This window comes from Fragaria vesca, linkage group LG4 (genome assembly GCF_000184155.1).
Source record: "Fragaria vesca subsp. vesca linkage group LG4, FraVesHawaii_1.0, whole genome shotgun sequence".
Classification (NCBI taxonomy): Eukaryota; Viridiplantae; Streptophyta; class Magnoliopsida; order Rosales; family Rosaceae; genus Fragaria; species Fragaria vesca.
Window position 1 is genome coordinate 6,878,190 of NC_020494.1, and position 16,040 is coordinate 6,894,229.

The 16,040-nt window shown below is 38.3% G+C and overlaps 1 protein-coding gene and 1 pseudogene across 1 annotated transcript; both read left to right on the top strand.

Moving 5' to 3' along the window:
* Window positions 1-3,792: 3,792 nt before the first annotated feature.
* On the top strand, window positions 3,793-11,290 carry LOC101314172 (transcriptional corepressor LEUNIG-like). Its single transcript, XM_004296580.1, has 18 exons — window positions 3,793-4,257; window positions 4,367-4,425; window positions 4,514-4,611; window positions 4,769-4,878; window positions 4,965-5,236; window positions 5,331-5,406; window positions 5,497-5,605; window positions 6,644-6,693; window positions 6,778-7,029; window positions 7,912-7,983; window positions 8,243-8,473; window positions 9,020-9,158; window positions 9,236-9,345; window positions 9,615-9,764; window positions 9,948-10,103; window positions 10,194-10,310; window positions 10,439-10,636; window positions 10,876-11,290. Exons 2-18 carry the CDS (start codon window positions 4,394-4,396, stop codon window positions 11,017-11,019), a joined length of 2,316 nt encoding a protein of 771 aa, XP_004296628.1. The 5' UTR covers window positions 3,793-4,257; window positions 4,367-4,393; the 3' UTR covers window positions 11,020-11,290.
* Window positions 11,291-13,008: 1,718 nt separating this feature from the next.
* Window positions 13,009-15,314, top strand: LOC101296093 (annotated as a pseudogene).
* Window positions 15,315-16,040: the final 726 nt, after the last annotated feature.

A 16,040-nucleotide genomic window follows, 5' to 3' on the forward strand; every position in this document is an offset into this window, starting at 1 on the left:
ATTCTCNCTCTTTTTCCTCCATCTCCACCACAAACTTCCATCTCATCTCCCAAAATCCAAACCCACAAACCAAATCTACTCCATCTCCTCCATCACCACCACCACAACTACCATCTTCCACCACCATGAACTCCATAACCACCACCACTACTCCATCACTAGCACTCAAAATTAGGCAAAGAAGCACCCATCTCTTCATCTCCATTCCATTCATCATCAACAAGAACTCCATCATCCATCCATTCCACCATCAAGGAGGATCGATCCAAGGAGCATAGATTGAGGAAACCCATAGAGGAGCAAGCCATTAATTTGTCAAGCTTCAACTAGTTCACTCTTTCTTTAAACTCCTTAATTTTTCTTGATGTATATTAGATTTGGTGTTGATTTGTATTCTTATGAGTGAGTAGTAACTTTGTTGGGGTTAGGGTTGAAAGCCCTAACCAATCTTGTATGAATTGATGCTATTTTATGATGTGATGCAATTTTAGTTAACATTCTTAGATGTTAGTTCAAGAGTTAAATGCGTATGCTTAGAATTTACCATTTTGAGTATACGTGTTTGTCATGACATGATAATGTTTAGAGCTTGGTAACCTTTGAATGTTTAAAGCATGAAAGCACACTAGGTGTGCATGTAGGGGTTGTGAATTACAATCACTTAGAGATAAGCTTGGTTGGTTTGCATAGTTTATTCATCTCAAAACTTTATGCACCTAGGGTAATGCATTAGATGCCTAACTGGATTAAAATACATGACTTAAGTAGTTAAATACTACACCCAAGAGGGGTTGCTTGATACCACAAAAGGAGCATGTCCTTTGTCATACCCGAGAGAGATGCAAGGAGAGAAATTGGTTAATTAGCTTACCATCATTCATAATGATTTGCATCAATACTTGTAAGAAAGGTTAGTGGTAGACAATTCGAATCCTAACATCATTCATTAGACCACTAGTTTAGTTTAGAGTAATTTAATTTACATTTAAGCATTTAGTTTAGTTTAGTTAACTACTTCAAAAACCTAAAATCAAATCACTACTCCATGTTGCATATATTCACCATGAGCCTAGATTTCCTTGTGTGTTTAGGTTTGTGATTATATATTTGCACATTCTATCTTAACACCCTAGCTAGTGAAAGAAATCAAATCCTCATGGGTTCGACAACTTTTCTTAATCCCTATACTATTACTTGTACCCCTTATACTTGAGGGTGACTTTTTGACTAACAACGCTCCACCAACTTGAGGTAGAGAAGGCCCAAGTCATGTCAAAGAATATCAAGAAGTCAGAAAAAGATATCACAAGACCAGCCTTGCACCTTCGTCCAACAAGAGTGCTATTATGATGAACGTCTGCCGACTACAAGTGGCGGACGTCTAACGCCAGAAGAAGGCGAGGAAGCTCACCATCTAGTGGAGGAAGTCCAGGAGGAGACTACCGGTTCCCTCGATGAAGGAGAGAATGAAGCTTACCATCAAGAGGAAGAAGCTTGACATCTAGTGGAGGAAGTCTAAGATGATACTATCAATTCCACCCAAGAATAAGACGAGGAAGCTCACCATCTGGTGGAGGAAGTCCGGAAAGAGACTATCAATTCCACCCAACAAAGAAGTGTGAAGGCTCAACATCAGCCAAAGGAAGCCCAAAGATCAAGAACATACTCTTGTTCAAGGAAGTCGAATGCACAAGCTTATCGACACCATTCCTCCAGTCACATGCGGTGGACTACCAAGACCCCGACACATGGCCACCATGAGATATCTTCAGTCATCGGAGATAGATGACCAAAACCATGGAAATAGTCAAACTAGCCGAAGGGAGAAGATAGGCCCACTACAAGAGAACAACCTCATCACTTTACATGTATGATTTTAACGGAACACTCGTTGACCCGTTGGTGTTAAATATTAGATGGTTTTCAGAATCCTATTAGAGCCATCTAAAACTTAAGTTTGGATCTTATTCCATAAAGAGACAAACACACATGCATATATTCAAGAACACTTCAATACATTCTGTATACTTAAGTTATCCTAGATGAACTAGGAACATACCTTCGTTGGATCTCTAATCTGCCTTGACTGCTATCTTCAATGATGACACCATTGTGATGAACTTCTGTATTGGCTGAACACACGAACAAGAGATGGATGCAGGTCTTCTGTGTCTCTGTATCAAGCAGCACTATGGGAATGCCAAAACTCAATGCCAAACGATAAAGAACACAGGGACTTAGCCTTCTTTATATAGTGATCACAAAACCGGATTCAATTCCATAACCAAATCCTTATTGTACTCAATGTTAACAACTGCATAGGCATAATCCTATCACAATACTAATTCGAATTGCATTCAGGTTAAATGCAATGAACCTCTATGTAATCCAACTGATATACAACTTGGATTACTTCTCTGAAACTGAGTTAAAGACTTAAGCTTCTTGTTATTCAATCCATGTTCAATATGAAATTGATCATAATGTTTGACAGATGTGTTTAAGTCCAAATCAGTTCCACCATGAGATATCCTCAGTCATTGGAGATAGATGACCAAAACCATGGAAATAGTCGAACTAGCCGAAGGGAGAAGATAGGCCCACTACAAGAGAACAACCTCATCACTTTACATGTATGATTTTAACGGAACACTCGTTGACTCGTTGGTGTTAAAAAATGGCATCAACAAATTGTAATGTAAAAACTCAGGGATAGGTTGCTCGATCACTTATTTTGGGTCGACTTAATTTGCTAGCCTCTGTCTGATAATGTGAATGCATGTGATGATTTCATCGATCGGTATACCATTAATGCTGCAACCAAACACTTACTAGTTACTACCCGGCCCTAGCTAGCTCTCTCATATATCTTGCGCCAGAAATCAACAACTTCATCTCTCTCTATCTGTCTCGATCTCTCTCAATAAATTTATTTGTGATTTTCATGGTATATTGATCAGATTTAATAGTTAATCAACAACAATTTAGTTCCCATTACCACAAGCTAGTCCACAACTTAGCTAGCAATTCAAGGTTGTTGGTAATATAAGATCGATCATAAAGCACGGGCCGTCCATCATAATTAATGTACGTATATTAGTTAGGGCTAGCTTATGTGTACGTGTGAAAAGGACCAGCGAGGCCTCGACTCTTCCTCCCATATATAAGCAGCAAAGGCATCATTTGGATTGATCGATTAAGAGTTGGAAAGTGGCTGATGGTTTGGCTTGTATTTATGTACGCATGGTGCTAGAGGACATGCATGCATGCATTCGATCAGGTCCTCAGTCCTCGATCACGTACGGGGTCGCAATAGTATTCTAATCCTTATTAGCGAGTATATATAGCATGTATAGTCAGTCCTCAGTTTCACATTTTCTCTCTTTTACGTTTGAAATGGAATTTGATTTAAATACAGAAATGCAGTTACAATGACATCTCATATCAAATTGAGAATATATACAATTCAAGTTTTGTTTAACTTCAAAACGAATGACATGCGATAGGTAATTAACAAAACGTGCTAGCTACTCTATTAGTTTGCGCGATTTATTACTCACTGTGACGTTTCTATATTACAAATTTTAAAGATATTTAAAATAATATTATTTTTCGATCCACCTTAATTGTGTTATGATTTATGAAGAAGTCTAATGCATAGGAGGTTCCCTAGCTAGCTCTATTGAGGATGTTGAGGGTGCTAGCTAGGAGGAAGCTAGGGTTGAATTGATGTAGTATTATTGGCATCTCCATCTTCTTGCTCAAGATTGATCATATCGATGATTTATATATGTCCGCCACAAGTACCTGCAGGGCATGTGTGCCATGATTTATGTAAATCGGCGGTGATGTAGATAGTGTTGGATAATTAAGTTGATTTCGATAGTCATTTTCTGTAGGCCGAATTATAGATGAGTTGAATCCAAAGTTCCAAACTAGAGAGCGGACCTGTTTAGTCAAAGGCGTCCCGGTCCGAGGTTCGGAGCTCTATAACAAAGCTGAGCTTCGGTTAATGTTCAAATTGCCTTGTTCACTCTCTCACTCCCAAAAACATGGAAATCAAGTTCTCACTTCTCAAGTTCTCAGTTATCACAACTCAGTGACGCCCGCCGCCTCAACCAATTCACCACACTTGCAATTATCATCTACACAATTTGGGCCGACGACTTTCCGTTAACTATTCCGGGCATCAATAGCTTTGATCAACTACGATCGTCCTTCTTGTAGCCTCTGATCCATCAGTCTCCTCCTCCCCAGGTTGGTTTCGATCAATGCAATCCACTTAGAATTCATCGAATCGCCTATTGAATTCAATCTCATCAAACAAACTTTGAATTCTTCATCTTAATTTGAATTCTGATGACAGTCCTGGATTTCTTGATTCTGGGTAGAAATGGCGCAGAGTAATTGGGAAGCAGATAAGATGTAACCTACTTGGCTGTATTTCGATTCCTTTTTAAGTCAAGTTTATGGGGTTGATTGTTAAATTTGATGAATTTGATATCTTTTATAGGCTTGATGTGTACATTTATGATTATCTAATGAAGAAAGAATTGCATGCCACTGCCAAGTCATTCATGAATGAAGGGAGGGTTGCCCCGGATCCAGTAGGTAATCAATATACTAATCTGTAGCAGAAAGATTCAATCTTTACTTTACCAATGTAATGTGATTGGTTCGAATGACCCTACTGTCTGTATTGTGCAGTTTCGGTTATTGTAATGCAATGCTAGGATTAGAGAGTTTAATTGGTATGTGTAATGTGCAGCCATTGATGCGCCTGGAGGGTTTCTTTTTGAATGGTGGTCTGTCTTCTGGGACATTTTTATTGCAAGGACAAATGATAAACATTCCGAGTCTGCAGCAGTTTATATAGAGGTGACTATAGTTGGATTGTACAGATGTGACCGCTAGGTTAATTTTTTAACTCGTGATTTATCTGTTCATATGGTGTTGTTATGCAGGCACAACAAATTAAAGCCAAAGAGCAACAAATGCAGCAGTTGCAACTAATGCGCCAAGCTCAGTTGCAACGAACTCCTAGTAATCCTCCCCTTGGTGGTGCACTTAATTCACTAAGTTCTGAAGGAATGCTTGGGCAATCTGCTTCTAGTGCATTGGCCGCAAAAATGTATGAGGAACGAATGAAACACCCCAATCAGATAGATTCAGAGACATCCCAACCACTCCTTGATGCTAGAGCGGCCCTGCTGAAATCAACCACAAACCATCCTGGGTAACAACTTGAACATCTTATTTTTGGACAGTTTTGTGTTAGCTTTTTTTTTTTGGTAGCTTATTTCTTTTCTTTGTTTTACTTGCTAAAACAGTCAGTTGGTTCAAGGGAACCCTGGTAATGTTAATCCGGCATTACAACAAATCCAAGCTCGAAATCAACAGACTGCTGTAACTACTCATTCAACATCATGTGTACCCACTTTTGTTCCTTTCTTTTCTTATTTGTATTACAAAGCTTTCGTTCTTCTTTGTCTACAGGACATAAAGAGTGAAATTAATATGGGTGCCTCTCAGAGATCTTTGCCTGTGGATTCTTCAATTTATGCACAAGGAATGATGCAGCCGAAACCAGTTATAGGAAATTCAGGTATGATTTGCTGATCTGAAAAGAGTCTCAGAATTTTGAGAAGAGCTATAACATCTCATAGTATACGGGGTAGGGGATGAACTACAGACATCTTATACTCTTTTTGTTTGCTTATTTCAGTTCCCTACTTTGTTTGGTTCTTTCCTCATCATTCCTAACATCATTTTCCATTTCATTTGAGGTAGATGTGATCTGGGACAAATCAAGGGAGGGTTTCAGTATAGATAGCCAGTTAGGCTTAAAAGCTAAGAAGATTTAGGATTAGAATAGTTTTTGAAGAGAGAGAAGGTTAAGTGCTACTGTAATTTCAGAGAACCTTCAAGATGACTCACTTTTATCTATTCTGCTCTAGTTTAGTCTATGAGATGTAATCTTGTTTATAGGCTTCAGATATATCTGCTTTTGACCATAAAACGCTGAAAAAAGTATTAAAGAGGCATTAAATAAAGACACCCTTGCAGTACTAAATGTAATTAGACTCGCACTAAGAAGTCAGACTCATAACTCGTAAGTCTCTACATTGACTCTTGTATCATGGAGACTTCATTGTGGACCAAAACAGCGCAAGGTTTACTGCTATTAGAGTATTAGCCTTGTGATTCCAAAATTTCTCTTCTAACCAAGACAAGAATACTTTAGAGTATGACTATTTTGCTCAACTGATCATTCTGTGTTTAGTCACCCTTTTTCTTATAACAAAAGTAATGACCAAAAGAATTAGAGACTTATGGAAAATGTAGATGAGGTGACTTACTAGCTGACTATACCTCATACTTATGTTCTAGATGCTGTGGTACTAGCAATAAATGTAGGCCAGGCTCTTGTTTGACATGTCTTGATTCCCAAGTATCTACTCTGAACACTAGACAACGCTCTTTTATCTTATGTGAAACTGAGTTAACATGCAACATGATTCTAGAGATATTGACGAAGTCATTTCTTTATGTTGTTTCATGTCACAAATGAGCATTTTTCTTAATTTTCTAAAATTGATTGAAATAACTTTTTCTTATATCCTTTTCTTTCTTTTGGATACAGGTTTAAACCCAGGAGTCAGTGGTCTTCCATTAAAGGGATGGCCCTTAACAGTGAGTTGATTCTGCATCTTGTGTCCTAGGGATTCATACTATATATGAGTCAGGAAAAACTGAGATATCTGCCAATCTATACAGGGGATCGACCAAATGCAGCCAGGTTTAGGTGCACAAGTTCAAAAACCTTTCCTGCAAGGTGCAACTCAGTTTCAGATCCTCTCACAGCAACAACAACAACTTTTAGCACAGGTTCAGACACAAGGCAATGTTGGTAGCACACCTGGCTATGGAGATATGAGGGGACTTCCCAGGGGAAATTTAAACTCTAAAGATGGCCAACCTATAATAAACAATGGATCTATAGGTTCTACTATGCAAACAACTACACAGGTAAGATGTCATTCCATAATTCACCTGGAAAGTTTTAATAGTATTCTCCTTCTGTCAGATTGTTCTCAATATCTGTAGTCTTCATGCCCTCTTCTCTTGCCTTCGATGTAGTTCATGACTTATGAAACTACTGATATTCTTTTATATACGAATCTATTGTGGCTTAAATGCTTAATCCTTTGTAAGGCATATCTAAAGAAAATGAACTTATTATCTTTTGGTTTGTAGTGTCAACATAAGATGATTGCTGTCATCCAACACAGACAGTCAATAATTGAGCATGAGGAAAATTTTCTTCAAATTTTCTTCAAAGTTTGGTTCCATAGTAAATACTGGATGCCAGAGAGAGATGTGTGGAAATTCTTCTTGTTGAGAGGACTGAAACAATATTGAGATTAGTTTATGAGGACGGGGTAGGCTACAGAGTGGGTGTATATTGACTTGAGCTGTGATACACAAAGCAGGTTGGAATGCTAGTTGTCATAATGTTGATAAGATGTGGACTTTACAAAGGTTAGCGAAACGTAAGTGGAATTTGGAGTAGAGGCTTGAGAGAATTAGGAAATAGAAGATAGGAGATTCGGACTTTGTTTGCTTGCTTATAATTTCTTTTGGGGTCAATCTAGGGATGATCCATCAGAATGAACCTCAGAAAGATAAAATCTGCTTAAAATTTTTTCTCAGACTTGATTCTCTTTTGAAAAGATAGAAGTGCTCTATTTATGTTTATGTAATAGTACCCTAATATGTAATAGGCTTGAATTTGACTGCTAAGCTGAAACCAAACACTAGCACTTATGTGGAACTTGAAAAAATAACCCATTAAAATCCTTTGAACATTAGTGGTGACGTTTCTCCTAACTCTTGTTGTGTTTCAACCAGATAAATATGCCACAGATGCAACACTCTTCTTCTCAACAACAGGATCCTTTGCAGTCTCAGCAAGTACAGCAGGTTATACTTCCATTTTTTGAATAACGATATCTTTTATTTGCGTTTTTGCTAGAACTTAAAGAATTATTAAAGGTCCTCTCAACAAAGAAAGAAAGAAAGAAAGAAAGAAAAGTTGATATAGGGGTCATGTCTTGAATCTATATTGTGTCTGAGTACATGAACATTGTTATATACTAGCAAGTCTACACACACAAACACCCTCAAGGCCTCAACTCATATAAAATGAAGTAATGACTAATGCTTTTGTTTGTCACTCAAGAATAACCGCAAAAGGAAAGGACCTTCATCCTCTGGAGCTGCTAACAGTACCGGTACAGGAAATACAGTTGGTCCTTCATCTAATTCCCAACCTTCAACTCCATCCACTCATACCCCCGGAGATGGAATTGCTCTGGCTGGAAATTTGCCGAATGCTAGCAATGTTCCAAAAAGTTTGATGATGTATGGCACGGATGAAACAGGTGGCCTTGTATCATCAACAAATCAGCTGGTAAATATAATTTAATAGATATAACTTTCTGATCTACAGCAAGAAGGATAATTTGGATATTTATGACACCATACACGTTACTTTCCAGTTTAGATTCAACCAGCACTACTCGCCTTAGATAATTGATTAATAAAATAAATGAACACTTAATCTCATACGTTTACAATAATATATTGATTGAAACATATATGAATGATGGTAAAAGGAACATGGTCCAATTATTTGACTGTTTGTTGCGCCTAAGTTATGCTGGGTGTCAAATCGGTACAAGTGTAAACCTGTTTAGTGTAGGAGCAGGACATGCATTCTTATCTGTTCTAAATGACATTTCTTAAAATGCTCTATTCTGTATTTCACTACAAAGGTTACCCTGCATATCCTTTTTTTTCCCCATGTATTAGTGTATTACTATTACATTGTGTCAAATTGGGGTTCTCAGTTTAATGGCTCAAGTCCATCTTCTATTTGGTTCTTTATACTTACCTCTGTCAAATGGGTTCTCCAAGTCACTCTTAAAAGTCTTTTTGACTAAATCTTCAATTGCAGGAAGATATTGACCAATTTGGAGATGTTGGTTCCCTAGAAGACAATGTGGAATCCTTTTTGTCACATGATGATGGAGAAGGAAGGGATTTGTTTGGTACATTGAACGGGAACCCTGCACATTCTGCAGCAGCTTCAAAGGGTAATATATGACTTCACGCTTTAAACAGTGTTAATTAATCTAAATGCCTGCAGCAATGACTGTTTCCTTCATCTCAGGTTTTTCCTTCACTGAAGTTGGTTCTATATGTAAAAGTAGTAGCAAAGTTGTCTGCTGTCACTTCTCTTCAGATGGAAAATTGTTGGCCAGTGCTGGACATGACAAGAAGGTATAGTTTTGTTATAAGAAAACTATTTATTTATGAAATTGGTTTAGCTACTTCTTGTCTAATAATGTTTACCGAGCTGGCTGGAGTTTGATATAATTTGAACAAACAGAAACAGTAATCTAAATTATCTTATCCCAAATAACGATTTTCCATAGAACATTGGCTTCAGTTGACTTAAACAACTATAAATTATACTAATAAAAACTTATTTAGTAATAAGAAAACACATAATTTAGATTCTTATCTTTTATTTTGTTCCATGTTAGTAGGTTGTTGTTTGGAATATGGATACACTACAGACTGAAAGCACACTGGAGGATCACAGTTTGATAATTACTGATGTTCGATTTAGACCAAATTCAACTCAGTTGGCAACTTCTTCATTTGACACAACTGTGCGACTTTGGGATGCTGCTGAAGTAAATTCTTTTTTTCCATTGCTTTCTAATGTTGTCAATATCATAGTTTTTTTGTTGTTGCTCTTCACGGTTCTTCATTTCCTTTCACAATTGAAAGCCTGGATTGTGACTGAAATATAGTTGTTCACCTTGGCTGAAAATTGTTTTCTTTGATTTCTGAAGTGTTTGAGTTCATTATTGCAGCCAAACTATTGTTTACAGACATATAAAGGACATACCTCGCATGTAATGTCACTTGATTTCCACCCTAAGAAGACTGACCTTTTCTGCTCATGTGACACGAACAATGAGATTCGCTTTTGGAATATTAATCAGTATTCGTGTACTCGTGTTATTAAGGTTAAATTTTGGGCTCTACTTTCATTCTTTGAAGGTTGCAAGTAATTTGGTTTATTTACGTTACTGAATCTCAGTCATTTTATGATGCAGGGAGGTTCATCACAGGTGAGGTTCCAGCCAAGAATTGGACAATTTATGGCTGCAGCATCTGGGAATGTTGTGTCAATATTTGATGCTGAGAGTGATAGGCAGACACATTCACTGCAGGTGTGAATAGCTGCTCTTTATTTCACTAAGTTCTTCACGGTTTCATTGATCTGTTTACCTGAAAAAAGTGTGTTATATTGCCATAAGTTGTTACTAATCAGACAACACAATGTTTTGAACTTATACAGGGCCACTCCACAGAGGTGCACTCTCTTTGTTGGGATACAAATGGAGATTATTTGAGTTCAGTCAGTCAAGAGTCTGTGAGAGTGTGGTCATTATCGACTGGGAAGTGCATTCACGAGCTCAGTTCTAGTGGAAACATGTTCCATTCTTGTGTTTTCCATCCAAGCTACTCCACTCTCTTGGTCATTGGAGGCTACCAGGTGAGTTTGTTTTTATGATGTGAATGTTGAATTACGCACAAATGTTGTCTAGGTTTGAGATATCTTACATTCTTACAATATCATCTTGCGACTGTTTAATTGCATCAAGATGTGATTCATTTATTCAAATTATGTAAAATAAAGTGGAAACTACCAATGTTGTTCCGTATAAATTTGTGGAGGGATCATCTTTCAATCATCCAGATTATCTTGTTGATGTTTCTTCTTAATGCTTGCAGTCAATGGAGCTCTGGAACATGGCTGATAACAAATGTATGACTGTTGCTGCTCATGACTGTGTAATATCAGCTTTGGCACAGTCACCAGTTACAGGGATGGTAGCTTCAGCCAGTCATGATAAATCCGTTAAAATCTGGAAATAAAGTTTGATGAATTTTTTTGTTCAAAATCCGTGTTGGAAGTCTGCGATCATCTCAACATAGAAGCTCATTATGATTCTTTTTCCATTTAATATCGTTCTTCATAATCCATGTAATAACGTGATGGTTAAAGTTAACTGTGGTCAAAAGTGATTTATACATTTCACCCAAAAAGAAAAGTGATTTATACATGTAATTTCCTAATTTATACATGAGTACATGACGTCTCCATTTGAGAAGCATGAGTACATTTTTCAGGGTGATCAAGACTAAAACCGAACTGGCCTTCAGTACAAATACAAATTTGGTACCTCCTCTTTCATAACTATGGTTTAAGTGACTAAGTTCCAGTTCTTTCAGAAAGTTTTCTTGAGAAAAAAATCCACAGATTTTCTGTTTTCGACTTGAACCAACACTAGTCATGCCCTAAGTTTGGGGTGTGACAGATACCATGAAAGAAAATGATATTAGTTGATACATACAACTACAATCTGATGTTTATACAAGAAATCTCAACATGTAATCCTACACAATCTAGGAGTCCGTACACATGGCTACAATGATCGCCCTTCCATTTCAGTATACTCAAGTTGTTGAATTGGTTGATGAATTTGAAGGCTTCTCATATTTACAGAGTAAGTTAGTTATTGATTTCTACCTAAGTTTTCAGATTTTCATATAGAGTAATAAGACATACTAACAACATATGAACGTGGTAGTGTTGGCTAAGTCGTTAGGGTGTCAACTAATACCAAAATCAATCATCGATGACGTGCATAATACTACACAGCAGAAGATAGAAAATTAGATAAGACAAACTCCAATACACAGTGGTGTTCACATGGTCACCTAGTGACCAAAGAAATCATGGTCAATCATCGTTGGATGTAAATCCAAAGGTGAGAAACAAAATAACTTTACCTAAAAATAATACTTCTCACCCTTGGATTTACATCAAACGGTGATTGACCATGATTTTCTTGGTCACTAGGTGACCATGTGAACACTACTGCTCGAATACATAACAGAAGATAAAAAACTAGATAAGACAAAATTCAATTATTGCACACTGCTGATCATGCAACATAGTAAATATTTGTCTCATACTTTGCACAGTTTGACGACAATCTATGACAGTTGACTCGAGCTGATCATGCAACATACTAGTTGTAGGAGAGGATACAAAGCGATCATTACCAGTAATGAATGAAGTGTAACTGCAGGGGTATCTCATGTAGTACCACTCGGTCTCATTCTAATCAATGTCCACCTTGATGGCCAGATTTCGCAACGCCATAGGAATGGGTATGCAACAACAACCAAGTCCTGAACAGCTGACGGTGCCCCGGTCTCATTCAGATCGACGTCTACCTTGATGGTCAGGTTTTGGAATGTCTTAGGAATGGATATGCGACAGCAACCAAATCTTGAACAGCTAACCGTGCCCTCCTCCGTAGCTGGTAGTCACATAGGCTGTTATCACACTGGAAGTGCAAAAACTAGTATATATGAAACCCCATGGGTCGTCATTTGACTCATTTCTTTGATACTTAGCATGTTCATCCCTAAAAACAGCTATAGTACTAAATCCAACGCCAAAGAAGCTAATTCTTTGCCTGAGATATTGTGACATGTGGAGGCAATTGAAGCTCGGTTTCTTTATCCATGAATCCTAGAGTTTGATCATGGCATGTCCAACTCACTCGTTTAACATTATCTATCAAGTTCAGTTTTTAGGTTTCAGTATTACCAACTCTACAACAACTAATTTTTTATAATATAAAGTATAATAAAAATACTAAATTTTTCAAATGTATAGTCATAAACTTTATATTCCTCTACTTATTATAGCTTTCTATTGAACATATAAAATCAAATTTTAGCTCCTTTTTATAAAACTAGGTTATTAGACCATCTATACCATGCATTGGCCCGTTCGAGTGCGGACGTCCGCACTCGGCTTAAAATGCGGACGTCCGCACTCTGCTTAAAATGTGGACCTCCCTCCGTTCTCTACCGGACGGTTCCGACGACGGCGTGCCTCCACCCAAGCGAACACCAGAGGCATCCCCGATCACTTTCTTTTGCCGGCAAGATCGATCTGAAGGTCTATGCAGCAACCTCATCCCAAAACTTCAGATAAGACCGATCTCGGCTGCAAACTGGTATTCGACGGACTTGTCGGTAAGAGAAAGTGATCGGGGATGCCTCTGGTGTCTGCTCAGGTGGAGGCACGCCGTCGTCGGAGCCGTCCGGTGGAAAATGGAGAGACGTTCGCACTTTAAGCCGAGTGCGGACGTCCGCTTCAGAACGTCTTTATATATATATATATATATATACACACAACCTTTCTTGGCTAAAGAGGTTCTTATTTATTCTTACGGTGCAAATTTCCACTTTAGACTCACTTTTCAATCGTTTAGTTATCATTAAAACACTCAAATTCGATTAAACTAATTGATAAACATAATTTTAGTTCGAACTTGAACCAATTTATCATGTTTATAACAAAAAATGCAATTTTGAAGTGCCTTAACGATGGTCGGGGTTCACTGTTTCGCAATTTGCCGAGATTATTAGGAAAAAATTGAGGTGGAGACGGTGGAGGACGAATGCATTGCAGAAGCCTTTTTGGGGGCCTTGGTATTTTAATCACAAGGAGAAGAAGATTGTGGGGGAGAAGGGTACGTGTGGCTGGTTTGAAGAAGGCTCGGCCGATGTTTGTTGAGTTTGTGCTTGAGCGTGTTTGGAGTGTGTACCAGGCAGCTTTGAAGGAGAGGGAGGAGGCTCAAGTGATGGTTGAGAAAGTGATCAAAACGTTTAGTTTGCCTATACCACCCAGGGATTTGAAAGGTGATTTGAAGGGTATGGTTAAGTACGTCTGTGATGAGTAGTTGGCTTCCTCTGCATGAGGGTATCTTGTCGATGGTTATTAGGTGTATGCCTCATCCGATTGCAGCACAGTCGTATAGGATTTCACGGTACTTCCAAAGAGAGCTGAGTTTGATTCTAGTGGGACGGAGCTGGTGAGGAGATCAGTTGAAGCTTGTGATTCTAGGCCTGAAGCTCCTCGTGTTGCTTTTGTTTCCAAAATGTTTCCTGTCACTACGAAAACACTTTCGGGGTATGAATTAGATGGGCAAGTTTTGGATAAATCATCTGATGAGGGTGAATTGGATGAGTGTTTCCTTGCAATAGTGGGGTTCTTCGTCCCGGTGACAAAATTTATGTGCTTTCAGATTTATATGATCCCTCAAGGGGAATCAATGCAGAAGCATATTCAGGTGGCCAAGTTGCATTCTCTGTATCTATTGATGGGCCAGATTTACAGCATGTACCAGAGGCGCAGGCAGGGATATTGTGGCAATCCCAGGCCTTAGGCATCATATATCTAAAACTGCAACACTTTCATCAACAAAGAATTGTTGGCCTTTCTCCAGTTTGTCATTCCAGGTTTCTCCTACTCTAAAAGTTGCAATTGAGGCATATGAACATGCAGATATGGATGCATTGAAGGAAGGGTCTACGGCTGCTGAACAAGGCAGACCCTTTCGTAGAGGTCACGCCTTCTGGTAGATTTGGAGAACATTTTTTGTCTGCTGCAGGAGAAGTACATCTTGAAAGATGCATAAAAGATTTGAAAGATAGATTTGCAAGGGTAGGCTTTTCAGTGTTTAAGCCTCTTGTGTCTTTTAAAGAGACCATTTTAGGAGGCGAATGCACACTTGAGAATTTAAAATCCTTTGTTGCCAGTTCAGAATATGTTGAAAAAGCAACACAAGATGGAAGATGCGTTGTTCGGGTGAAGGTTCTGAAACTCCCACCTTCTTTAACTAACTAAGGTGATTCATGAAAGTTCCAATATTCTAGCAGGCATCCTTGCAGGTAAGGCTTCCCAGAATAAAAGTTCGGATGTAAATCCAATTGAAACACTAAGGAAACGTATGATGGAGGCTGTGGAGTGTGATATTTTGTCTAAGAAATGTAAATTGAAGTGGCAAAAACTTCTTAAAAGGATCTGGGCTCTTGGCCCTCGCCTTGTTGGCCCTAACATCCTACTTACTCCAGAAATAAAAGGACAGGGTACTACTGACTCCCCTGTGCTCATCCGCGGCTCCTCTCATGTTTCAGAGAAATTAGGACTGGTGGATGCTTCTGACAATGAGAATGCAGCTGCTGAGACATCTTCAGAAGTAACTGAAGCACTGTATGATGAAGCAAAGAACCTTCAGAGTAGCGTTTTTTCTGGGTTTCAATAGGCAACAGCAGCTGGACCTTTATGTGAAGAGCCTATGTGAGAAAGCAGAAGGGTCTTTCTGTGGAGGAGAAAGTAGTGCAGCACGCGACAAAGCAAAGGACTTTGGCTCGTAAAGTGTAGGCAGGCAAGGTAGTATATTGGTAGTTGATATTGTTGATGAGTCAAATGTAGTGTAGAACATTTAGGGGACAGTGCTTTGCTCCTTTTGTGGAAGGTATCTGTAATGCTCTTGTTATGTATTATTCTGAACTCCAGTTCCTGCTATAGTTGGATGATGAAATGCAAATAGAGTATTAGCTATGATTGGACTTTGTGACTTGACATTCAATTTCCATGACAATTACCTCATAAACTTGTAATTGCTCAGCTACGATACTTCCAAGGCATATGAATATCATGGCTTAATTTTTCCCAAGTAGATTTTCTCATTTGATTACATTTAATTGCCTTCTTACAACATTTGATTTTTCTTTTAGATTCTTGAGAAGGTTAAACTAGCATACGACTTCCCTATAGTTACAGATGTACACAAATCTATAGAGGTGAGCTCGCATCCTTGTTCATCTTTCAGAGGCCTATGTCCAGCAAGCAAAATTGAACCAGTCATAAGTTGTTTTCTCACATTTATCCATGCTATTTTCTTTTCCAAATTCCTGCATTTTTATGCAGGAATAATATGGAACCATGTGGTTCTACCAGCAAATATTTACATAAAGAAGAATAAATATATTGAAAAGGACTTGATATACCAATATATCTCACTTGT

What these genes read in the sequence shown, in the direction of transcription:
- LOC101314172 (XM_004296580.1), top strand. Translation starts at nt 4,394, where the DNA reads ATGGCGCAGAGTAATTGGGAAGCAGATAAGAT. An exon ending in CTCGAAATCAACAGACTGCT is followed by an intron (nt 5,407 to 5,496) that starts GTAACTACTCAT and finishes CTTTGTCTACAG; the next exon opens with GACATAAAGAGTGAAATTAA. An exon ending in CGTGTACTCGTGTTATTAAG is followed by an intron (nt 10,104 to 10,193) that starts GTTAAATTTTGG and finishes TTTATGATGCAG; the next exon opens with GGAGGTTCATCACAGGTGAG.